This window comes from Parasteatoda tepidariorum, chromosome 7, assembly GCF_982258835.1.
Source record: "Parasteatoda tepidariorum strain Cologne lab strain chromosome 7, Ptep-v5.0, whole genome shotgun sequence".
NCBI classification, from domain to species: Eukaryota; Metazoa; Arthropoda; class Arachnida; order Araneae; family Theridiidae; genus Parasteatoda; species Parasteatoda tepidariorum.
The window spans coordinates 101,253,300-101,281,287 of record NC_141761.1 but is presented as its reverse complement, the minus strand read 5'-3'; the positions used below and the strand labels follow the sequence as shown (position 1 = coordinate 101,281,287).

General features: G+C 28.8%; 2 protein-coding genes across 5 annotated transcripts in view; both read right to left on the bottom strand.

The window, feature by feature from the left end:
• The window catches only part of LOC107445477 (uncharacterized), a 156,435-nt gene that overhangs the window by 97,144 nt on the left and 31,303 nt on the right, over window positions 1-27,988 (bottom strand). The window contains exon 1 of one of the 4 annotated variants that reach the window (XM_071183070.2): window positions 13,318-13,556. The exons of the other annotated variants lie outside the window; for them this stretch is intronic. The gene's annotated coding sequence lies outside the window, so the exon portion shown is untranslated. Of the gene's footprint in view, window positions 1-13,317; window positions 13,557-27,988 lie in introns of those variants that run through there. 4 annotated transcript variants of the gene reach the window in all.
• LOC147807350 (uncharacterized) lies at window positions 7,567-9,216 on the bottom strand. The gene is made up of 2 exons (XM_087168364.1): window positions 7,750-9,216; window positions 7,567-7,689 (listed from the first exon to the last, which is right to left on the bottom strand). The coding sequence occupies exon 1, from the start codon at window positions 9,132-9,134 to the stop codon at window positions 7,785-7,787; it is 1,350 nt and encodes a 449-aa protein (XP_087024490.1). The 5' UTR covers window positions 9,135-9,216; the 3' UTR covers window positions 7,567-7,689; window positions 7,750-7,784.

Genomic DNA, 27,988 nt, shown 5'->3' with positions numbered 1-27,988 from the left:
TGTGAATTAGATTGAATTATATGAAGAATCAAATTTGTTACTTTAGGAAACACTATTTTAGTATGTTTCATATAAAAACTAATATCTCAAATGTAATTTGCTTCAATGCACCATATTCAAACCCAAAATTCTACCAAAAAATTTTCCCGCTGAAATCTATTTTTGTTTCTTTCCTTTTTTTTCCTTATATTTATTGGTATTATAGGGGCAGTCCTTGCCTTAGGTATGATATTTCCTGTCTAAAAAAGGAGATGGACATTCTGGAAACAGCCAGGTGCCAAACGGAGAAACGAAAATACTTCTGGAGAAGAGCAGGGCCCATCTAGGGCTGTAGTGCCACTGAAGAAAAGGCATTATTATTTTTATTGCTAAAAAGAAATTTAATTTTCAACAGCAATTGTATATTGCGCAAAATGTCATTTTAAATAAATTTTTGGTAGTTATTCAGTATTTTCATCATAATTGGAACTTAATTCTATAGCCAACCACAAATATCACAAGTTATTCGTAGAAATAGATTAAGGAGACTAAGCCATTTTTGGATACGACACGCAAAGGGCTTTTGTGCTTATGAAGATTATATTAGTTCCGAAACTCTACTAAGAACATCTTTTGTGTTTTAATAAAAAATAATTTGTTTTCAAAAGTAATTGTCTCGGCAAAAATTTTTAGTTTTAATCCCTTTTTTTATCTAATAACAAGCGTTAAACTATTATGAATACTTACTACATATCTCTAAACATTTTGCGTTATAAACAAGACAAAAAAAAAAATATTATTTGTAATCTATAAAATTAGTGCCCAAATAGGTACATAAGAATGAAGGTAACAAAAACTTAATACTTTTACTTTGTTCATGCTTTTACTGAGAATTGTTTCTATTCGAATTCATACATTTTAATAGGAAAACATTAGTACTTTACTTTTTAAAAGTGCACTTAAAATTGAGATTTATACTTTCTAGCTGGTGGATGTTTTTATACACCTAATTTTGATGTTAAATAATTCCTATATATATTTTTATAGTAATATATTCCTAAACGAAATAATGAGCTCAAAATGTAACTGTAAAAATTCTAGAATGCTTTAAAATAAAATTTAATTACATTTTTATAGCTTAATATAAATCCTTAGAAGTTATAGGTTTTCTTACATTTTAGGGGAAATTTTTCAAAATTATTACAACTACAATTCCATCAAAACTGTATGAACACATTTTGTTCAAGGACATAAAAACTTTATAGCTGAATTTTAAGAATACCTCACATTTTTGTTGAAACCAAAATTCTTAATGACATTGTAAATATCAGTAAGATTTGTTCTAGATCTTAATAAAATAAGCAAAACAAATCTATGATGATCTAAATAAAGCTATCCTTTAAAATGTGTTTTAACAAAAGACGGTGTAAGATGACGCACACAAAACGAAGCTATGTAACAAAGCTAATGGCTTCTGAAATGTCATTAGCATTGTTTGAGAAGATGCGGGACATAATTTCTAGAACTGATCTGTTGTAGTTGTTACTTATGGATTTTTTTAAATAACCGTCGTTGAACAGCAGACCCAATTCTGGGTTTACGACTATCAATGTTCAACTCCAAGGCCTTGCAATTTTGAACCTAATCCAGAAGACAATGGAACTCATGGATCAAGAAATGGGACAAACTAGCCCTCGTGGAGGACTTTTTGATGGAACAAATATGCATTTGGGTTACATGGACAAGAAAATCACGAAAACCTCCCATGGTTAGCCAGAAGGCAAGGGATTTTTAAACAAACCAGGCTATCCCGGCCTCGCAGTACTCACCAGGCTATCCCGGCCCTACTTATGCCTTTTGCCAATATCAGCAAGTCTACTTGTAGCCTAGCTAATTTTTAAGTCAGAGGGTGCGTATTTTGCTTTTTCAGTAGCGCCAACTTTTGCCGAGAATTCGCCTTCAGCTATGCATACGTCACTGCCCGTTTTACAAGGAGAACCCATTCATCCCCAGATCATAATTTTGATCTGAACCAGAGAACGATCAATCTCAAATTGGTCCCCAAGTACCCCTAATGGTATTAATTTGTTATGAGAACTTGGAAGACTTCGTGACTCCGACAGATTTAACGAGCACCAGTCACCATTTAATACACGGGGAATCATCGGCCGGCGGGGTTCGAACTCACGTTCTCACGAACATTAGCCCAACGTTCTACCAATCAGGCTATCCCGACCCCAGAATTGATCTAATAACACATATCAAAGTAACATCCACCTGATGAAATGTACTTTTGTACTTAGCTGTGAAAAAGTTTCAGAAACTTATGAAATCGTTTTTTCAGAATTATCTTTCAATCTGTCGGAAAAAAAATATATATATATATATATATACAGTCGGACCTCCATTTAACGAAGTCGCTAAATCCCGATAAAAGAGTTCGTTATATGGAAAATTCGTTAAATAGAAAATCACCTTTTGAAATACTTAAACAACACAAAACAGGTTTTAAATTTCTAAATTCTAGACATAATTAAACTAGCAATTGATGTACCTTCATCTTGTTAACTAGTATCTACGATTTTTTTTCCTTCAGTTTTTACCTTAAAAGAAATCTGTATCCAATCCATTTTAGACACAAGTCCGTAAAGCAAAACATTGTGCTATACTATAGTGCTACATACATTTTTCACTAAAAAAGTCAAATTTCTGTATAAATTATAGCTGCATTTTTTATGAAACTAATTTTAAACATACATTACCACGTGTGTTCTTAATTTTAATTAATACTGATAAAATCCCTTAATTTTGTCTGAGTTTTTCGTTTGAAATGCAAACGAAAAGGGAGTTTACTGCTTTCTTTAAAAGTTTGGATTCGAAAATCAACTCAAGGTCATTTCCTCCATAAAATGAGTTAACAAGTCTGAAATTTTCTGAAATATGGGAAAGTGGATTTCAAAGAAAATTTCGTTAAGTAGAAAATTCGCTTCGCTATTTGGAAATTATTTTACGAAGAAATTGCTAAAATGTTCTTGGTTCCTCGAAAAAAATCGCAAAATAGAGAAATTCGCAAAATGGAAGTCCAACTGTGTGTGTGTGTATATATATATATATATACAATATATATATATATATATATACAATATATATATATATATATATATATATATATGAATTGATGATTTTTAATGATTTTTTAGTAAATTAGTATTGAGAGCAACATGATTGAAGAGTCCAGATTGTGCATCATCTTCTTTTATTAAGTTGCGATGGCGAAATAGCAGTTTAACCCCTCTCCAAAGCGGGAGAGGGGGAACAGATATCCCGTCTAAGCTGACGGATTTTATATTAGCAAGATAAACATCAAAAAGCCACGCAAAATTTAGCGCTCTGCATTTTATAGGATGATTAAACAGTGTGAAGAGGTCCCAGTCATATGCTTTTTCTGTATTCTTACGCTTCATCAATTTATTTATTACTCAAAGCAAATCGTTTAATCTTTCCTTATATGGAAGTGAAAGATCTTAAAATAACTTCTCTTTTGAAGTATTAATCTAATTATTATTCATTGGCATGTTTTTAGCCTTGAATTCCCAAAATAGAATTTCTACCCTTATCCTTTACTAAAGATATTTAATGAAAAGGAATGAAGTTTTAATGCTTTTATTAATACAAAAGTATTTAATTTTTGTATTACATCCCCCCCAAAAAAAAATTTTGGTAAGCCAAAAAAAAACTTTAGAATACTATGAATACATAAACTTAATGTTGATATGACTGTCCTCTTTCCTACTATAAATAACCTTTTTCCAATATGTGAAAAAAATTATTTACAGCAACAACAATAAAAACATAATAATACAATTTATCTATTTAGTGAACTAAACAGAAAGAAAAATTTAAACATTTAATATAACTATTCTAAAAAACTTTTCAAAATTTTTCACACAAAAATATACAAAATTTTTATGCAAAACGACCTGGACAACAATTGTCATTTAATCAGAATTTAAGATTCTGTATGATTAAAAAAAAAATATTCACAATTTTTATGTGAAAGAGATGGACAACTAAGTGTCATTTAATCAGAATTTAAGATTCTGTATGGTTAACGGGGTTTTTTACTTGATGAAATTCTGTATTCCCCGTTAAAATGGAAGAAAACAGAATTTTATGAAGCACTGTGTAATTGAGAGATCCATACTGGATAAAACAAAAATAGTTTAGAAAGTTTTTTCTCAGTGTTGAGAAAGAAAAAAAGTTCAAGTTACTTCGCCCTCACTCCTAACTGATGCTGAGGTAAACATCTCCACACCACGCGATTCGGATCTCTCAAAAATATAGGGATTACTTCTTCCCTTGAAGAAAGTAAAAAAATTTCTGTTGGTGACTATTCATGATTTAATTTTAACATTTGTGGGCTGTGATATTTCCTAAGCTTTGAAATATGTACTATTTCAAAATTTTGTTTACTTAAATTATTCTTTTTATTTATTTTGTAATTAACTTCTGAAATTTTTTGAAGAATTTTATACGGTCCACTAAAAGGAGGTGACAACTTCCTCGTATTAGGATAAGTAAATTCTTCAAACAGAACTAATTCATCATTTTTAAAGTCTATATCTAAAAATCTAGAATCATAATAAATTTTATTTCTTTCATGATATTCTCTAGTTCTTTGAATTGCTATTTTCTTAGCTTCTTCAACAGGTGGATAGACTTTTTCATTTAAGGGATTTTCGTAGGGGAGTCTACCATGCATCAGGTATGCAGGTGGAAATTTTGTTACAGAATGGGGAGTTAAGTTATAAGTATTAACTATATCTTTTAACAAAACAGGCCAGGGAGTTTTAGTAGGTTTTTCATTAATTTTACATTTTAAACGCGTAATTATTGTTTGACCAAGGCGTTCAACCTTGCCATTAGACTGCGGATGATGTGCAGTTGTCAATAATTGTTGAATTTTATTATGTTTCAAAAACTTTTTAAAATGAGAAGAAGTAAAAGCAGCGTTTCGATCACTTAACAAGGATTTAGGGATTTGATTTTGAAAAATTTGATGCGAAAAATTTGTGTAAGTTTCTGAGCTAATGGATTTTGATGCAAAAGCCCACATGTAGCGTGTAAGGTGGTCAATAATTAAAGTTAAATATTTCTTTGTTGAATTATAGTAATTCAATCCACCAACACTATCTATTGCTAGTAAGTCAAAAGACTGATTAAGGATTGTAATAATCCAAATCTTTTTTGTCGCGGTTTTTTATTTAATTGGCACGTATGACAATGTTTACAAAATTTTGTTATATCTGAAGTTATGTTGTTCCAATAATAAACAGGGGTTATTAATTTAATCATTTTCTGAACTCCTGGATGATTAAACTTATCATGAGCATTTTGCAGAAGTCTTAATCTTAACGAAAATGGAACAACTATTTTAGTAAAATTTTTCTTACGTACACACAAAACATTATTGATATCAACAAATTTACCTTGTAAGTTATCTTTCCTTTGAGCTTCCACTATTTCACTCAAATTCAATAAATGTGAAACATGAACATTATTATTTTTACTATTACTTTGGACAATTGAATGTGTTGCATCTCTCGAAAGCCAATCTGCTTCAAAATTAGCAGAGCCTTTTGTGTATTTAATGTCATATTCATACATACTTAACAATAATGACCATCTAAATAATCTACCTTTTAAATTTTTAACATTTTTTAGCCAAACTAAAGCAGCATGGTCAGTATGTATGGTGAATTTTTGTCCAAAAAGGTAATGATGGAATTTATTTAGAGAATCGACAATAGCAAGACATTCAAGTTCTGTAATTGCATAGTTTTTTTCATAGTCCCTTAATGAACGAGAATGAAAAGCTACAGGATGTAATACACCACATTCATCTGTCTGTTTTAGCACACATCCAATTCCAACTAATGATGCATCAACAAAAAGATGACATTCATGATTAGGGTTAAAAATTTTCAAAATTGGTTTACAAATAATAGCATTTTTTAAAAGTTCAAAAGATTGTTGACATTTTTCTGACCACACCCATTTTACATCTTTCTTTAACAAATTATTTAAAGGATGTCGAATACTCGCATAATTATCAATAAATTTATTGTAAACATTTATTGATCCGAGAAATCTTTGTAATGATTTTACATTTTTAGGGGGCACTAATTTTTTAATCACTTCGATATTATGGTTATCGGGTGATACAATTCCATTTTTAATTTCATATCCTAAAAATTCTATTTGTTTTTGCAAAAATGAACATTTTGAAAGTTTTAATTTTAAGTTTTCCTGTTTACAAATATCAAAAATCTTTTTAAGATGGGTTAAATGTTCATCATAAGAATTAGAAAATATAATGACATCATCAAAGTAGTTTGTAGCAAATTTAATTTTATGTTTATTTAAAATTCTACGAACTGTACGTTGAAAAATGCTCGGGGCATTCTTCCAGCCAAAAGGTAATCTTAAGTATTCAAATAGACCATTGTGAGTAGCGAATGCTAATTTCTCAGTGTCATCAGGATGAATACGAACATGATGATATCCCTGTGATAAATCTATTTTAGAATAATAACTACTATTAGACAATTTTTCTATTAAAGTTTGTATTAAAGGTAGAGGTTCAGAATCTGTTTTTGTAATTTGATTTAGTTTTCGATAGTCAATACATAAACGACTCTTTTTATTTTCATCTTTTTTAAAAACTAAAGTTACTGGGGCAGCATAAGGGGATGAACTTTCTTTTATAATGTTATTTTTTAACAATTCCTCTATTTGTAAATCAATTTCTTGTTGTTGTTTTGGGGATGTTTTGTACGGCCTTAGAGATATAGGTAAATCTGAGGTTAACCTGACTCTTTGCGGTTCCATTCTAATTTCTCCTACGTCGTGTTTATGTTTTGCAAAAATATCATCATAACTTTCTAAAATTTCTTTTAAGTCCACATTTTCTATTTTGCTTTCATTTTTTATTTTTTCGTCGATATTAACCTGATAATGTGTGCACCCATTACCTAGATCTATCTTCGAATCATTTGAAATTTTTGGACATTTTTTCTTTTTCCTATTTGTCCTTTTCCTTTTATTTTTGTTACCCTTTACATTATTTTTTTCAATGTTTACTTTTACTGAAACATCTTCAACTTTTATTTTTTCAACATTTTTACCCTTAACATTTTGAGAATTGTGCTGTCTAATGTGCAAAGATAAGTTGTCATTGTTAGAATTAGCAGAGGTGATCAATCTCTTACCAAATTGAGTAACAACTGGCCCGACACAATTAATAAACAAACAAAACTCTTTGCAAGCCTGCAACCCAAGTAAAGCATATGGTAAATCAGTATCAATTACAAAAAACTTAACTGACTTAACAATTTTGCCTAATTTAAGGGGAAACTCACAAATTTTGTTAAGTGTTAGTTGTCCTTTCGTTTGGTCCTTTAGTTTCCTTTAGAAATGTAACCCCGTTAGTTTCCTTTAGAAATGTAAATGTTTAGTTGTCCTTTAGTTTCCTTTAATTCCTTACATTTTTTAATAGGAATATTCAATTTTAACACCAAATCTTTTGGTATTACATTTAATGTTGACCCGGTATCAACATTCAATAATATCTCTTTTACTTTTTCATTTTTATTTTGTTTTGGACGTCCCTTTACGTATTCATTTTTCACTTTATATCCATTTAGGTACCTATTTTCTACTATATATCCATTTTCGTACTCATTTTCAACTATATATCCATTTTCGTACTCATTTTCAACTATATATCCGGATATTAGTAATTGCTATTGATTACTTGTCATATTTTGAACGTTCACATCAACCACATTACTAGGGTTGTTTACACACGAAGAGCCCATGTGAAATTGATTCAAAAGTCCTTTCTTTGAGCAATATTTACATTGATTCAATGGGTTCTCCTGTGTAGTATGATGTATTTTGGGTTTTGTCACATTCGGGGTTACATTTTTATTTTTAGGACAAGCCGGGGCTTTACGTCCTGGTGCATTACACTTAAAGCACTTAATGTCATATTTCGGGTTTTCTAACTTCCTAACATATGGTCCCTTATTAGCTTGAAATTTATATTTATCTAAGTCACTTTTAATTTTTTCATAAAGTTTAAGTTTTTGTTTAAATTCAAAAAGATTACTGGCTCCATAAAGAACTGTTTTATTATTTGTTTGGTCTGGTATTCCTTGAATTATATAAGTGATTAGAGCTAAGTCATCAATATCACTTTGAGTAGCTATTTCTCTCATTTTTAGGAAATATTCTTGAAGAGTTTCATTATATCTTTGTTTTCTTTTTTGCAACATTGCATGTACTTCTGCACTATTGCAACTAAGTCCAAATTCTTCAAGCAAAAGATTTTTTAATTTTTCATATGAATTTAACTGAGTTTCACTTCTAATTAAAGTTAATGCGTTACCTTTCATGCATCTTTTTGCAAATAAAAACTTTTGCATATCAGACAATTTAAATAAATTAGCATGAGTTTCAAAATTTTCAAACCAAGAATTTATGTTATCAAAGCGGTTTCCATTAAACATAGGGGTAACTGCTTCAATATCTGAAAAACTAACTACTAATTTTGTTTCATTTTCCCTATTTATATTATTACTAGAATTTTGACTATCGGACACCATATCTTCATCAACACTAATTTTTGTACATATAGAATTTAAATTAACTTGTGTAAATTGATTTACACAAGTTTTAGTTGGTAAATGTGGTTCAAAATCAGTTTGAGTTTGTTTACTTTTAAACTGAGTAGCTTCCTCCTCATCTTCGGAGGGATTTTCAATTACTATCGAATTTTTTAAGTGATTAAAATCACATAAACAATTTAAAATATGCTTGGCAATTTCCTCCTTATTTCCTTCACTGGAAATATTTAGAATATCTGAAATTTTGATTAAATCCGAAAAATTAAAAGTATCACAAATTTCTTTTAGTTTGTTTGCAAATTCATTAGTGTTAGTTTCAAAAGAAAATTCTGAAAAATTAAGAATTTTGTTACGGTTTAATCTAGACAAATCATTTGGAAATAAAAGTTTAAATAATAACTTAATTTTGTTTGCCTTTGTTACTTTAATTGACGTTTGAACCACATCTATTTCTTTTAAAAACATTTTAAAAGCAGTATAAATGCACTATATCATAATAATTAAACTATATATCATAAAAATAAAAAAAAACAATATAAACACAAGAATGCACTTCATATTATTATGAAGGAGAAAGGAAAAAAAAATGCAGATATGCACGGGATTTATCTTTGTAATAAAAAAAAATAAGCACTTTTATCACACTTCGAAGGAGGAAAAAAAAAAAATCTTTTTCCTATAAAGGAATTTTCCATAGGAGCAAAAGCTCCTCTAATTTTTCGAATAAAAAACGCGCACATATGTTTTGATTTCACAACTTTTTTTTTTTTTTTTTTTATCACTCGGTGCCGACTCACAACACAATTTTTTCTTTCTTTTTTTTTCACAACATCTTAATTAGGACTTTCGCACACTTGATTAGGACTTTTTAAAACACTAATCGCACACTTCATTGTTTCTGAGGGCACTAACAGGCATTGTAAACACAAACGTTTTCATGGCTGTCACAGTCTCAGGCAAAATCGAACGATCTGTCTCCAAGCGAAGCATTCTGGTACCGTAAATTCACCGATGAAGCAATTTTTCTCCCGGGTGGGTGAGGAATCCTTCTCGACGAGGTAGCGGTCACGTTAGGCCAAGTTCGCAATAGTATCGCACAAAAATTTTCTTTTAAGGGGTTTCCTGCACAAAGCAAACATCCTGCGAGGCTTCTAATGATTTTTTAGTAAATTAGTATTGAGAGCAACATGATTGAAGAGTCCAGATTGTGCATCATCTTCTTTTATTAAGTTGCGATGGCGAAATAGCAGTTTAACCCCTCTCCAAAGCGGGAGAGGGGGAACAGATATCCCGTCTAAGCTGACGGATTTTATATTAGCAAGATAAACATCAAAAAGCCACGCAAAATTTAGCGCTCTGCATTTTATAGGATGATTAAACAGTGTGAAGAGGTCCCAGTCATATGCTTTTTCTGTATTCTTACGCTTCATCAATTTATTTATTACTCAAAGCAAATCGTTTAATCTTTCCTTATATGGAAGTGAAAGATCTTAAAATAACTTCTCTTTTGAAGTATTAATCTAATTATTATTCATTGGCATGTTTTTAGCCTTGAATTCCCAAAATAGAATTTCTACCCTTATCCTTTACTAAAGATATTTAATGAAAAGGAATGAAGTTTTAATGCTTTTATTACTACAAAAGTATTTAATTTTTGTATTACATATATATATATATATATATAAACAAACAAAAACAAAAGTTTAAAAAAAAAAAAAAAAAAAAAACGTGTACCACTTTGAATAACTTTTGATCTAATGATCGGATCTGTTCGTTCTATGACTCAATCTGAAGTGTTTGGGGAGGCGGTGACACATGCTAATTAATTAATGAAACAGGTTGGAGCGCAGACTTAAAATGAATTTGAACTGTTTTCTACGAAAATAGTTGTAAAGGAGGTGCGAAGATGGATCGAATTTGTTTGGAGCGATTGAAGCAGCAGTCACATCCCAGCTCCAGTTACTCCAAAAATATAGCGGTTATCCTTGAAAAGATGATTCATATTTGAAGACTTAATAGAGAGTTAATGCGCAATAAGATTTATTAGACCTTATCAAAACCTTTTACGACGCCTTTAAAAAATACATTCAATTATATTCTAAGATAAACGGAATGATAGGAAGGCACGGGAGACCAAGTCACGTGACTGTAGTAGTACGAATCACCATCGACCATTGTTTTAAATTTTATAACATTGATTGAATGGAATAGGTGTAGAATAATAAAAATAGAATGATTTTTAATCAGCAAATTGAGAAGAAATTCAAATCCTAACTTACTTCAAAGTGCAAACTCTGTAAATGAAAGCATTCAATTAAATTAATTTCAGATCAATGGGTTCAAGTTCTTGTTCACTTAGGCGGATTAAAGGCGGCAGATGCGCAATGCTTTCCACTCTGTCATTGTCACGCTGTTGTTATCGAAATTGTGGAGTCTTAATAACTTTCATGAAGCCTTTAGCTGGTAACTGGTTGCTGTGCGATTGTTTTCTTTTTATTTTATATTCATTAAATTAACAATAATTTAGATTACTGTATTTTTATTTAAAATTATGTTATTTTCTATTTATTAATTTACAATAAAATTTTTTATAATTTAAACATAAAAGCAATACAATCAGTTTAAAAAAAAGAAAAAGTAATATTATCAAAACTAAATTATAAACCTTTGAATTAGCGAGAAAATACAAAATTAATAATAATAATAATTAATAATTATTATTAATAACATTTATTAATTAAAAATTATTAATTTTAAAGTAAATAAGTTTTACTTATCTAAATATTGACATTTCGTTTGGATGATTTTAAGTTATCAATTTGATTTAAGTAGGAAAAACTTTCTGAATATAAAAAACAACAACAACAAAATTTTGCTTTTGTAGCTTTATTAAATATTGCAAAGCTATTTTTCGATTTTGTATAAGAATCCAGTTTAATAATTACGCAGCATTTTAAATAATTTTTCAAAAGCAGAAAATACATTAAAAAAAAACTTTCTAAATAGCATAAAAAAACTATTGAATTCCTGCAAGCATAAGAAATCTTTTACGATAAAAATAAACAAGATTGATCATATGTTAAGTTATTTTGGGCTATGAATAATTTTACAACAATAGTGTTAACTAGTGGTCTGCACCACCTGCTCGCTCACGCTCGGCAACCGCCGAAAATTGCTACGCAATCTTATATGGTTTGCTTCGCATATCAAGCTCGCTTCACTCGCTACTAACTTTGGTACATTGCAAATGCACAAAATCCTAAGAATTCAAAACAATCATTCAAATCCATATAAATACTTTTTTTTAAAAAAAAAATTACATCTTTTTAGTAAATACTAAGTCAATAAAATAAATTTGAATTCAAATAAATGACATTTAATTCGTTAAACCTATTAGAAATGTGCTATAGTATAATTCGTGATATAAATAAAAAATCATCAAATAAATTCGTAATATATAAATTCGTGAAAAAAAGAGCTTTCGACAAAATACTAAAATAGAGATCTATCGACAAAGACTACTCACTTCTGCCTAGCTTAATAGTATGAGATTGCAGCAGCTGATGTTCTCTGGTTATTTCAGTTTCCGTTTTTAAAAGCGCTATATGTTGAGCCACCTCAACTAGATTTGGCATGTGACATTTCTAGCTGCAATCATTGGTCGATTCGCAGTGTAAGAGAAATAGTAACGTAAACAAAACAAAGCAAACGTTGCCACCGGCGGAAAAGAAATACAGCCAAAATTTGGGAGCCACGTAAGAGAATTATATACATTAGAAGATTTTCAAAATAATAATAATAATGAAATCTAAAATGCAAAAAATTAATATACTATTATTAGTACAATATCATAATATTATAATAATAATAATATTTTTCTAATAATTTTAATATTCCAATAATAAAATCTTTAAATAAGAATACCAATATAATAGCAATATTCTAAATTACACTAAGGTAATAACAATAATATTATCAAAAATAATATTAATGTAATAAAATATTCACCATAATGTAAAGCAATATTCAAAATAATATTGGCATAAAAATAATATTAACATAACTATAATATTAAAAATAATGAAACACGTAGCAATTATCACTATTATAAATATGTAAAAAGTAGTGTTTAGTAGTCATAAATTTTTAAAAAAAAATAATGCTAATCTTAATAATAAAATCTTCAAAATAATAGTACTAAAACAAGAACAATATTCAAAATTAGATTAATATAAAAACAATAATATTACCTGAAATATCAATAAAGTAATAATATTCCTGATAATATAATAGAAATGTTCAGCATAATATTGGTAAAAAAATAAGTTTCAAAATGATATTAATATAACTATAACATTCAAAATAATATTGAAACATGTAACAATTATCACTATTATAAATACATAAAAATTAGTGCTTAGTAGTCATAAGTTTTTTTTAAAAAGTAATGCTAATGCCAATGTAAAAATCTTCAAAATAATAATACCAATATTATAACAACATTCAAAATAATATTGTTCTAAAAATAATATTCAAAATGATATTAATAAAACCATAATATTCAAAATAATAATGAAACATGTACGAATTATCACTATGTATATGTAAAAATAATAGTGATAAATATTTTTTAAAAGAAATTACTTACAAATTCTATGGGACACAGATTTTTCTTTAAACATAAGATGCAGTCAAGAGTGAAATTAAATCCTTTGACGTAAAATAACAAAACTCGAAAATCCAGGGATCATAATCCCCCGTCAAGGTAATAGTTCCTTGTGGTATCGCCAAAAATGAAAACAAATCGAGATTCAAAAGTCATGCTCCCTGCAGATTTTAATTCCTATCTCTAACATTCTCATTCTTTGCTCAGCTGCTTGAAAAATGAAGGAAAAAGACATTTTTGGAAGGAGGAATGTTTTCTCTGTCCTCTCCACCCCCATCTCGCGTCCACACGTTTTTTGAACGTCATTATTTAGCCTGCTTTTGACGTTTCTGCCGTGAATCATAAAATATCTCAAAACCTCGACTTTTGTTTCGGAGGTGCTATCTGTATGCTAAATTACTGATTGTTTACCTTCTGTGGCTTCACAAAATTGGGCAGTTATCTGCTTTGCGCAGAAAAGACATTAAATCAAGTTTTATTTGGTCTTTTCTTTTTGGCGAAAAAGGTTTTGTTATGAGAAAATAACAGCACCTTGACGGCAGATAGCTGGATTTAATTTTCCTTACCTATAAATCATATTTTATATTATTCCATTTTTGAATGTGAAGTAACTTTTTTTTTCCTGAACTAAATTGCGTAAAGAGCATGGAAAAAAAATTTTTTTGAGGGGAGTTTTATTGAGAAAGGTGCTTCAGTTTTATTGTATTTCACTAAATAATTTAATGGAATTTACATTTGCTGTGATTTTATGACTGTTGTGTTAGAATATTTTATAATGATCGAAGATTTCGAAGCTAATGGGCTAGCAACTAAACTCCTGCAGTTTTTTCTCCTTCATTTTTTAACATTTTGCATTTAATTAAAGATTTTTTTTGAATAACGCTTTATATCATTTGAAAAAAGATATTTTATTCCACTGAGATCTATGTTTTGTATTTCTGTTCGAGTTAAATTTTGTTACGTTTGAGACCGTTAAAATGGAATGCCAAATTGAGAATAATTAGCAGTTTTGACCCCTTCATCTTTTTAATTTAAATGAAGAATCTAAGGCTGCAAAAGCTGCTCGTGACATTTGTGCTGAGCATAAAAGGAGTGTCATGGTTGAAAGTGTTGCACGTTGTTGGTATACCAAGCTTTAAAAAAAAAATCATAATTTTTATCTCAAAGGTGCACCTGGTAGTCCAGATGGGTGGACGAAGAGCGATTAAGCTAGCTTTTGGACAAAAATTTACGTCAAAAGACAAGGAAAAAAAAGAAAAAAAACAGGCAAACAAAATAAAGTGCTTATGCACTTGAAACTTATTTCTTATTTATTTATTATTTTTAAAAAAAGAAAAAAAAAGAAGTGAGGTAGAACTTTGCCAACTCAATATTTTAAAAGACCGCCTTATCAATCACTATCTTAAATATTATGTTAGATTTTAGATAGATTTTTCTCATTTTTTTAAAAATGTACTTTTAGTAATAGATGATAATGAGAACAGTGCAACACTTTTCATTAGAAGGTGAGAAAAAAAAAAGAATTAATTTTATAAAAATTTAAATAAAAAGTACTTGATAACTTCAACAACTTTCACCGATTTTTTTCTCAGAAATTTAAAACAATATGGTTATTTTAGATGGTTGCTTAAAACTGCTATATTATCTAATTTTAGAGTCTCTAAAATTTAACGTTTATTTTTATTAAAAAAAAAAACGATTTGAATGATATTAAAAAATTTTTTTAATGCTTAAATAGTGTTAAAGTAAAGATGATTTTCCCAAGTCTAAAAATAGTTTTTAGATTTTTAAATATCTATATTCTTGCAAGATTGGAATTTTATTTGTATTTATTTAATTTTTGTTTTGTTTTAATTGACAAAGATAATTTTATGCATAGTAAAAGATTTACTTAACGTACATCAATAGTGTTTAAATAAAGATTTTTTCACGAGATTCTAATGGCAGACAAAAGAATGATATGGTGAAGTCTGTTAAAATTGACTAAACTGATTTTATAAGATTTTACTTAATCATTAAGATCAACTTTGATACACGGAAACAAAAATTCTTGCAAAATTAACGATAGCGAAATGTCCTGTAAAAGTAAAAAAAAAAAAAAAAAAAAAAAAAAACGTAATTCCGCTCAATAAAACTAAATTATACGGCATTTAAAACATTTATTTGTTAATTTTTGCGCTAATAATAGGGTAAAAGTTTATCAGAAATTCTGGTTTTCAAAATTATCGTTTTTTTCGCCACACATTTAGTAAAATATATAAAACTGAAAAGTAAATTTAATCGAATAAATGCTTTCTATCTCTCTCTGAGGAATCATGATAAAATTTTAAAATTTTCATCACGGATTACAAAATCGTATTTTACTGTTAATTTTACCAAAATCATCACACTAAGCTTACCAAAATTATCAAAAATCATTACTGAGCTTTTTGATGTTCCTATGGAGGACAACAAGGAAAACAAGGAACATTTTACTATAATCTAGTAGTTTGGATGACATTTTTTTTCAATGTAAGTACATACTTAATACTTAAATTTGTTTTTAAAAAATAGCAGATAGAGTTTTAAGTATTCTTTATAAGGCGCTAAGGTATTGTTTAATCAATATACATTTCAAAACGAAATCCGAATAAAATGTTTTTTTTATAAGAACTAAGGTCACATTCTAAAACAGAAAAATCAATTAAGCTAGCGCGCTTGTGTAATAACGTTCTTTTCCCCTTCTAATACTGACTACTATAAACCGATTATTACCTTTGAAACTACAGCAATAATGGTTAAAAAAAAATATTTTGAGCCGGGATAGCCTGGTTGGTAGGGCACTGGGCCCATGCCTAAGAGGGCGTGGGTTCGATCCCACGTAATTCGTAGTAAATGGTGACTGAAGCACGTTAAATCTGCCTGGCCCAAAAATCTTCTATGTTCCCATAACAGATACGGTCTCCTCTGAGGTACTGATCTAGGAGTTTCCTTGTCTTCTGGATTGGGTTCAAAATTACAAGGCTACGGAGTTGAACATTAGTAGTCGTAAACCCAAAATTGGGTCGGATGTTCAACGACGGTAATTAAAAAAAAATATATTTAATGAACTATATTTTTCAACGTCTTTTTAATTTAGAAATCAGGCGGGTTGTGGCTGTGCTCTCAAGACACTTTCCCATTGCTTAACGCCAACGAGACTTATTATTCATAAATATTTCTAAAATAACTTTTTATCCAAAAGAGTAAATTTACATTCACGCGTCTCAGACATACGGATTTAGCATTACCCAAACAGCGCTGTGTTATTAATACCCTCTTCGTGATTCCAGTGATATAAACATGTGTGTCAAAGCCAATTTTGATGCAGCACACAACACGTGACGTACAATGATTTAGGTCCGCCGAAACCACCTGAACTTGGGATTCGATCAGCTGAATACACATTTCCCAACTGTCAAAATTCCCTTGGATATAAATTGGAATGGATTAAAGCTCCATTCCGACCATTTCATCTTCAAAACGAATATGCAATTCGTGGAATTTAAGGTTGGGTGGTAAGGCCATCAAGGGAGGGAGTGGATTATATTGTAGAGTTCAAAAATTAGCTGTTGTCACGGATAAAGGGGCCGCAGCAAAAAATATGCTTCTCCCCCCTTCTTTTTGTTAAAAAGCTGATTCTTGATTTTGCCAGATATTGTAAATTTTCATGTTTTGAACTTCTGCTTAGTTTTTTAGGGCATTCATTTACCACCGATATTTAAGTATAAACTATAATTTATTTGTAAAAAAATATCAGATGGAGTATAATTTGAAAAAAATAATAAGTTAATAAGTTAAAATTATTAAAACAAGTATTTTTTTATTTTATTTTTTATAACCGTCGTTGAACAGCCGACTCAATTTTTAGGTTTACGACTACTGATGTTCAATTCTATAGCCTTGTAATTTTGAACCCAATCGAGAAGACAAGGAAACTCCTGGATTAAGGAAATCAAGGAAACTCCTGGTTTGCTCTCGTGGAGGACTTTTTGATGGAACTAACCCGCATTTACGTTACATAGAGAGATAGACCACGAGAACCTGCCACGGTAAGCCTGACGGCAAGGGGACTCTAACCCATCATCCGCCTACCACTGAGGATATTTCACGTTAGCACTGCGGCGGTGCAAGCCGGACGCGGAATTCGTATCTACCAGCCATCGCCGGGATTGGAACCCGGTGCCCCTCATCGGAAGGCGAACTCTCTATCCCCTGAGCCATCGCAGCTCTAAAACTATTATTGTAAGTTATGAGTTTATTCTTATCTCGCTCCGCCCGCACCCACGGAAATGCTCACGGTTTCGGCACCGCTTGGCATTCTTGGCGGAAACTTTTAAGTCAAACCTGCTCTGTCGCCAAATCGCTTTTGCGTTGCGTTTATAAACAAGGAATAGAATTGTTTTCACTATTTTATTACAATTTTTTTCATTGTTTTAGTGTTTTCATAAGATCATGTAACTCAAATATTAAAACACAAAATTCTCTTTGCAATATTTAGTAATAATTTTAATCTGAACTTCTAAGCTGGAATTTAATTTTGAAATTTTATGACTGTGAAGGGCATTGACCTGATGACGTATTCTGATACATTGATTGTATTGACTTGTTTGGAGTTTTCTCAGAAGTGTTTTTTATTTTCAATTTCTTAGTTAAAAAAAAATTATAATTAAATAGATAAATGAAATATTATTTTTACTGAATTGATTTAAATTTTAATAAAATCATTTTATAATTTATTAATCGTTTAAAGTTATAGTTTTCTTTTTAATTAAACTCCAAATTTATAATTGAAATGCGTGCAATGAAAACTAGTGTTATACTTGCGAACAACTTTTTTTCGAGTTTAAGTGTTGTTAATTATGATGAAAGTTGACAATGTAATTTTCTCTATAAATCAACTATAGATATTTTTTCAGATGCAAGCAATCACGGTGGATAAAACAAATCAATTAGGTTAAAAATAGCATAAATGCTAAAGAACAAATAAAAGCAAAAGTTCTCTTAGAGCCCTAAAATATAAATTATATTTTACTTTTATATATACTTAAGTTCAGATTGGTCTAATCAAACTGAAGAAACAGAGAAACTCTTATGTCAAGGAACTGTAACTAATTTTATTATACATGTTTATTTAAGTTTTTAAAACTATATACAAAACCATCTGAAATATATTTCATATTAACAAAATAGTTCACTGTTGCATTCTAAGGATAAATTATTTTAATTGTATAATTTGCTTTTGTAGATCCATTTCCTAAGATATTCCCCAATTAATTATTATTTGTGTAAAAATATCGATTTTTCTGTGAAGTATTTCTTATTATTTATTTTGAATCTACCATTCATTTTTTTTCTTATACTATTATATAATATCTTATTTAGGAATGTTATAAGAAATGGCACTAGTAATGGTATAAGAAATGGCAAAATTTTTAGTCGTATAATTATAAAATAAAACTTGGTTCTTGTACTTCATCACTTTTGAAATTGCATTTGAATAAAATAATGTTAAAGTAAATTTGATCGGATTAAAATTAAATAAAACTTTTTTTTCTGAATTTTTATAATTTTTGAAACTTTCAAAATATTGAAGTAGTGTCATTAAAATCTTCATCTTATTGAAAATGAATAAAATAATAAGGTTAAAGTAAAGTGCTGCGTATGATAATGAAATAAACATTTTTTTTTTGAAACTTTCATTACTTTTGAAACTGCAAACAAATTACTAAAATGATAAGGTTAAATTAAAGCACTTTAAATGTATTAATTGCTTTCTCAGGTCTATTTTTTCAGATCTATCTTAATTTATTATTTGCGTAAAAGTATCGATTCCTTTGTGAAAAATTTCTTACATGTATTTCCAATTGAAAATTATCACCTTTTTCTAATTAAATGTTTTATTTGAGGAAAAACGATTTAATAAAATCTCCTCCATCTGATAAAGCAAACAAGTGAGGCAATTTTTTTTTAACTATATAAAGTTCTTCTTTAACTCATTTCTCAAATCTATTATAGTTCATTATTAGCGTAACAATATGTATTTCATTGTGAAGAATTTTTATTATGCATTTGGAATAAAAGAATTAAATTTTTTTCCTAATTACGCATCTGAAATGCTGAATTTAGCGATAAAGGTAATTTTTGCAATGGACTGCAATAAAAATACCTTATATAAAATTTTCTTACATTTGAATTGGAAACTGAATGCAATCCCTTATGAAAATTTAAGGTATATTTAAGGTTGATTTGAGGTATTTTTGAGGTATTAAGGTTGTTTTGAGGTATATTTGAGGTATATTTAAGGTTGCACAGAAAACAGCAATAAAAATTATACCTCGTAAAGGTTGTAATTAAGGTGTACGAGGTTGTTTTATATACACTTCAGCTTGTTTTGAGGTTGTTTAAAATTCACTTCAAATCAACCAGACTGATAAGATGATTTTTGAGGTATACCAAGTTGATTTTCTTACACTTGTAACAACAGAGTTATTTTTGAGGTATAAAATTTTTTACCTTGTTTCAACTAACGAAAGTGAAGTATTTATTGAGGTATATGAAGTCATTTTATTTATACCTAAGCTTATTTTGAGGTTGTTTTAAATTCACTTCAAATCATCCAGACTGATAAGATGATTTTTAAGGTATACGAGGTTGTTTCTCTTACACTTGTAACAAAAGAGGTATTTATGAGGTATAAAAAAATCAACCTTATTTCAACTAACGAGAGTGAGGTAATTACGAGGTATAAAAAATATACCCTTTTTCTACTAACGATATTGAGGTATTTATGAGGTATAAAAAAATATACCTTATTTCAACTAAAGAGAGTGAGGTATTTATTGAGGTGTTGAAGTCATTTTATTTATACCTAAGCTTGTTTTAAGGTTGCTTAAAGTACACTTCATATTAACTAACTCACTTCCCAGAGTTCCATGCGAGCCGGCAAATGGCGTGTGTGTTGACAATCGAAATTCGGTAAGTATGCTTGACATTTATTAATTTAGTTTTATCACTTTTAATCAAATATGCTTCAATTTTGAAACGTAAATTTTATTATTTTTGTTTTAACGACGCGTCCTGATCTTAAATAATTTAAGTTGGAGGATATTCTTAGAGGCTATCGTTGTAGGCTTAGCAATAAGAGAAAATGACCGAAATATTTCTCGTCACTGTTTTGAGTAATATTACTGGTGAATCGTTACAGCAGGTTATGCACAGTATATTTTATTGCTTGTAGTTCAGTCAAATAGAACTATTCTTTTTATTTTGCTTAAATGTATATGTTTTAATGTAGCAGTATGCACGCTGATTGGTTGAGAAAAATGTTCACAATTTCTCTTATAAATAAATCATTGAAAATTGAAAGATTTTTAAAATAGCAATTTTGCTTTGAAATTCTAGTATAGCTGTATGCTTATCGTTTGGATATTTGTTGCAAAGTTTATATTATTGTTTATACATATAATACAGTTCCCTGATATTACTGAGATGGCCTAGGCTGTAAATAGCACATGCGCGGCGGCGCAGAAGAAGAGACAAGCAAGCTACTACTCAGCCTTCCCCTAGGATATAGTTCTGAATTTATACCTAAAAGAAAAAGTAATCTCTCCTAATAAACTACAGAATTTATGTAATTGTTGATAACAATAGTTTGCTAGATATTTGATAATTGAAAACTAGTAACTGTACTAGCTCACTTCTTCATGTTTGATCACAAAACTGCTATTTTCACTACATGTTATTTTCTCGCATTTTACCCACGTTAATTATTTACTAAGTAGATTGTTATTACTTATTAGAATATTGGGCAGAATGAAATTAAATCCGATTTCAAGTTTATATGACAATTTCTTTCAAGGTTATGAGCTTTTTCATGCAGCTGTTTATGGTTCACTACTTCAAAAATGTGCGAATTTCGGAAATCTTAAATATTTTAGAAATAAGTCAGTATAGTATGCAATTTTAATCCTGAATTGAATAAAATCAATTGCAAATAAAAACATTTATTGTTGAAAGTAATATGCATTATTTTAAGTTTCATCCTATGGGATGTGTATTTATATTTAAACAAGTGTTTGTAACAACTAACTATTAGTTTTATTCTGCTCGGTATTATAAGTTATATAGAAGATATTATACTCAACTTATTTTAAAAGTAGTATTTCAAATCATTCTCTCTTAGACATTTTCCTCACATAAAATTACTCACAACTTTAAAATAAATGCTCCTTATCAGCTTGTAATTTGTTCTATTCGATTGAGTGTAAAAAAAAGAATAAAAATTGGTACATAACTTTAAAATTTTAATTTATTAAACGATTGTAGATTCTTGATTACATTGATTAAAAATTATTAAAATAACTATTTTTTAAGAAACTCTGATGTGATTGACAATAACATAAGTCCTTTTCAGAATCAGCGTCAAAAATTTAAAAAAAAGCTGCTAGTTTCATGAAGTCTGACAAAAAGTTTAAAGATATAGACTAGGTTTATTGAGTTTAATAGTTTTTAAAAAAGAAAGGGAAGGAAATCTAATTATTAAACTTACAAGTACCATAATGTTACAGATGTATAGAAAAATAAAAAGTGTTAAAATTGCATTATAAGATTGGAATTATACAGGGTGCTTATAAAGTCCCGGACCCATTTTGATGTTTAATAACTCATAAAATAATAAAGATAAATTAAAATTAATAACATTAATGCTTAGATAGACTCAGAAAGTTTCATGACCCTTGTCAATGAACTTCCACGTGTGCCCCCTTCGTCGCACGGAGAATATCAGGTCGATAGTCAATTTCACGAGAGGTAGCTTTCTTTTTTACACAAAAGACAATCTCATCAGTCGTATACTTAGACATGTCGGAAAACTTCGTATTTCCACAACTAGAAGAGCTTCAGCCACATGTCTTTTTGCAACAAGATGGTGCAGCACCTCATTGGGGAATCATCGTTCGTAGTTCTTTGAATGACCATTTTACTGGAAGATGGATTGGGCGAGGAGGTCCAATTCCTTGGCCACCCAGATCACCTGATATAACTCCGCTGGACTTTTTTCTTTGGGAATTTATAAAGGACAATGTTTACAGGAGGATCGTGTCGAACATTGATGGCCTAAAAGCCAGAATTACAACCGCAATAGCCTCTGTGGATGCCGACATGCTTGCCGCTACCTGGCGTGAAATTGACTATCGACTTGATATTCTCCGTGCGACGAAGGGGGCACACGTGGAAGTTCATTGACAAGGTTCATGAAAGTTTTTGAGTCTATCTAACCATTTATGTTATTAATTTTAATCTATCTTTATTATTTTATGAATTATTAAGCATCAAAATGGGTCCGAGACTTTATAAACACCCTGTATATTTGAATTTCTGTAAATGTTGTTAATGGTAATACTGTCTTCAGTGTATTTTATTTTGTGGCCGTGATACATGTCATGCTTTTTAGCTACGAGGATTGAATAGAAATGGCAGAAGATATTTATCTGAAAAGGAAAATTAATTTCATCCAGTTAATTTAAATGATAAAAAAAATACTTTCTAATATTTTAAGCCCTGTCACTATTATTGTAAATATGACTTTCTTACTAATTTATATTTTTTTTCCTTTTAGGTTCCAATAATTTTAAGTTTCAACGTGTAGACGAAAACAGTATTTAAAATAATTTTGTTGGTTTGTAAAAAAAGTGAAATTTTAGTTTTAAATAAAAGTACTTTGAATTTCAGCTGACTAATTATTTAAATTTATAGTTTTATAGCTTTAAAAATTCAAGCACCTTAGACAACTATCTTTTAAAAATACGAGTATGAGTTCCCATAAACAATTTTTACTAACTGTAGAATTTGGATAAGTGTTATTTTAAGATGATTTAAATCAATCTATTAAAATCAAAGAAGAATTATGCATTTGAAACTTTTTTTTATAGCTTAACAAAAGAAGCAATTACTGCCGAAGGTTTAATATTAAAAATTTCAGGTTGATAAATGATCTCTACTAGTGAAAAAAATGTAATGTACATTATTCTTCATATAATATATATAATATCTTTATATATATATTATATTTTTTATATAGTGAGTCTAAAAATTAATAAACTAAGTGGTCCGTATAACACCTCACCTTCGTAAGTGCTAAAAAAAACATCTTTGGTTGATAAATTAATACTTCTAAAAATACAAAAATATATACTTGAGGTTACGAAATAATAACTTAAGGTAGAACATGGAACACATGGCGCTAATTAAAAATAACCTTTCCAATTGTTGAAAATACACTTCAGGTTGATTTATAACAACCAGAAGTGTAAAATGGCCCACCTTAGGTTGAAAAATATATACCTCTACAAGCATAAAATTATATACCTGAGATTGAAGAATAATTACCTGAGGTAGAACAAAATACATTTGAGGTTGATTTATAACAACCAGAAGTGTAAAACGACACACCACAGGTTGATAAATATATACCTCTACAAGCATAAAATTATATACCTGAGGTTGAAAAACAATTACCTGATGTCGAACAAAATACACCTGAGGTAGATTTATAATAAGCTGAAGTGTAAAATGACACACCATAGGTTGAAAAATATCTACCTCTACAAGCATAAAATTAGATACCTGAGGTTGAAAAATAATTACCTGAAGTCGAACAAAATACATCTGAGGTTGATTTATAATAACCTGAAGTGTAAAATGACACACCTTAGGTTGTTGAATAAATACTTCCACAAGTGTAAAAAAATATACTTCAAGCTGAAACATATATACCTCTGGAGGTATATTTGAGGTTGATTTTGAGGTATTCATTTGCACCCTTTTCAACCTTTACGACGTATTTAAACAACAATCTCCTTTATACCTTTAAAATATACCTCGTTTATACCTCATTTATACCTCGATTTTTTCATAAGGGATATGCCTTAGTATATAGTGAGCACACAAGCCTTTATATATATAGCATAGTAAAGAATGGTAAACTGTCTTAGTAAATTAAAAATAAAAAAAACAGTAGATTTTACACTTTCAAGAACAATAATAAAAAAAAAGAAGTTGAAAAGTAAAATATTTACAAGAATCTGTTTTTAAATAAAATTCTGAGACATAAACATTAAATTAAGTATGAATTTTTCATTCAAAACGAAAACCGCTTATAAAAAATACAAGAGCGGTGTGAAGATAGAAGTGAATAAGAAAGAAATTTTTAACTAGAATAGAACTATCATTTTCCTACTCAATCAACGTAATAGGGTTGCACGCTGTAGCAAGATGTGACGCATTGATCGGTTGGGTTACCATATTCTCAATTTTGCGGTTTTCAGTGAGCTTATTCTCGACCACGCCAAGCAGTGCCGAAACCGTGAGCATTTCCGTGAGTGCGCTCCGCCCTATTTTAGGGCATACGAGAGTTGATACATACACAAATCATACATTAAAAATCCGTAAATCTCTATAAAAGTTACATCAACAGTGAATATAAAAATCAGAATATCTAAAATAATGTTCAATACAATTCTATAAAACAAGTTTAAACCAATTAAAATAATAAAGTAGTAAAAAGGTTAAAAAAACAAAATCACCCAAAAACCAATAAATGTTAAAACTTTACAGGAACATGCAAAACAGTGATAAAATATAGAAGTTAAAATTCGATAAAAAGGTTAAAAGGTTATTGTAAGTTATGGGTGTTCTAACTTTTTATAATTAAAATACACGGCGTAAAACAATTGTGGGAAAATTACCGTACTCTACGGTAATGACATTTTTGGTAAAAAAAGAAAAAACAATTTTCCTGGTTAATAAAACCAAAATATACGATATTTAAACAATTTGTTTAATAATTTTTCCGTTCATATAGTAAAGGCTTGGTGGAAATTCTCGTTTTCAAAATTACATTTTTTATTACCACATATTTAGTAAAAATTACAAAACTTAAAAGCAAATTTATCTGAATAAATGGTTTTTATGACATACTCTAAGATATCATGATAAAACTATTAAATTTTGACACATTTACCAAATTTTATCACATCTTATAAAACTATATTTTACTGTCAATTTTACCAAAATCATTACAAAATTACTTCGGTAAAAATTACCGATTACCTTGATGTTCCCATAGAGCTAGAAACATTGTAAAATGTACTGTATTCTGGTAGTTTTAACCTTACTTTTTTCTCAACGTAAGCATATTGAGGAGAGAAGGCCTAGTGTGAATATTTTTCACAAATTTGTCAAAAAACCTTATTAATTATAATTTTTTAACTCGAAATATCTTTTAGACAATAATTTGGGCGTTTTATTGCATTCTTGTTTATCTTCTTAAACGTAAGAAGTTGTTTAGTTTTCCCATATTTTTTTGAAGGTTGTTTATATTCACACTTAACTTCACTACACAGAGCAAGTGTTGACAAGGATTGTTAATCTAGCTAGTTAAGTTGTATTTTATCTCAACTCAGAAAGGTATAACTAAAATCAATTAATTTCAATCTAAGCTTTATTGGAGAATAAATATTAACATTAAAATACTAATTTATAAAGGAACATTTCTCTATACTAAAAAAAGACATTTTGAATGCAAATCAGTAAATTTGAAAAGCATTATTAAATTTGATTCATTTGATAAATATTTTGAATTTTTATTTTATTTTAGTAAATAAAATTAAAATAACTTTAAATGCGTATTGAGATGTAGTTCTGGTAGTTCTACCAGTCAGGGGAGAAGGAAGTTAGGAAATTATCTTTTTCTTTGAAATTTGAGAAATATTTTTCTTTCTGGAATAATTAAAGATTCAGGATTAGAATAACTATATTGGTCTTGTTCTTTAAGAATTGAACATCATAATCTACAAATCTATAAACAATTTCCACTCAAATTGCTTTTCAGAATTTCAGCTGCACCTATTTTTTATTTATTTTTTCATTTAAAAAAACTTGACTAGCACAAATGTTCTTAATTCTAAGTCATTCTTGGCAAGAAATTTCAATCTATTCACATCGATCTGATCACTGCAATATAAATTTTTCTTAAAAACAAACAAACTAAGTTTGCTAACTTATAAATATAAATAAAAATACTCTTAAACAGTAACATTTAAATTTTAAAACATATCATCTTCAGTTGAAATTCCGAAAATTAAATGTGTTAATAAGAGATTATAGATCAAATTTAAATGGTTACTTTTGCACCATAAAAACCTTCTTTTACTAATTGTTACTAAAATATTCATAATTTTCTTATTGCAACAGCACATGGAAGTGCCAACCTGTGTTGCGAATTTGAGAGGAGATTTAAACAATGATATAAAATGTTATTCAAGATGCCCACTTTAACTCCATGACCACACCATCCCTCCTCTCCACTACTTAATTTTGTTTTTAAAAAATAGCAGGTATAGTATAGTTAAAAAAATTATAACTTTGAAATAATTCTCCTGAAATTTTAGAAATGTATGCTATCAGCATTCTAACATTTTACATTTAATACAATATTGCATTCTAGTCCTTCTTATATTTGGATATATATAATTAGATTTTTTTTAAGGAGAGTCGGTAGGTCATATAGCTATAGTAGGTCATATAACGCTAAGACTGACCACTTTCGATGTACCTTTTCTAAGAAAATACTTATGATATTGTTTTGGAATTTTTTGAGAATATTTGAGATTATATCAGTTGCATGCTGTGATAATGTTTGTGAGTTGTATTATGTAATAAAAAATTCCTGCCAAGGATGTGAATTAACAGTTATCACAGTGTAAGCATGTATATGTAAATACTCTGTGAAAAAAAAAACTGAAGCAATAGGCTTAGATGCTGAAAACAGGTACATCGAAAAAGGTCAGTTTTAGCATTATTGGTATACGCCCTACCGACTACCCTTAAAGAAAATGCAGATTATAGTTTGAAAGCATATAACTTTTTAAAAGTAATAATAATTTTTCAGGAAATTTCAAAGGTGAAAGCTATGGGTCTGGGGTACTAACCTTTTGCAGTTAATATAATATTGTTTTTATGTCCCTCTGTTATTTACGTATGCTTTTAGATTTTTTTTAAAAATATATAAAAAAAATTTAAAAATTGTAATTTATAAAATTTATTTAATTTCCCTGAAAGTTTTGGGATGTAGTACGTACGCTAGAAAGGTTCCAATATTTTGTGTTTAGTATTGTATCGTTATATTAACACGTGTTTACTATTTCGAAGCAATTATTAATTTATATTTATTAATTAAATAACTATCAAATAATTTATATTTTAATTAATTATTCTTGTTTTTAATTAAAATTCAAATTTATTATTTTTCATTTTTTTAAAAAAATTATTTACTTTTTCATACATTTCATAAAAAAATGCATTTCATAAAAATTTAAATTATTTGTTTTTAAGACGTAATTTTTTAAATTTATTATTACTGATACGTATTATTATCAAAAGATGAAGGGATAATTGTTTCATAAAGTAAGAATTTTCACATGAAGTTTTCTGCCTCCTTTAACTTTTTCTCGTGAATTTCAATATTTATTCTATCAAGTTTGCGTGAACTGGCAGATTAAAAACAAATATTTTCAAAATATTTCAGACGATTATTTGACTTTTACTTCCGAAATAAATTAATTTCATTCCAAAT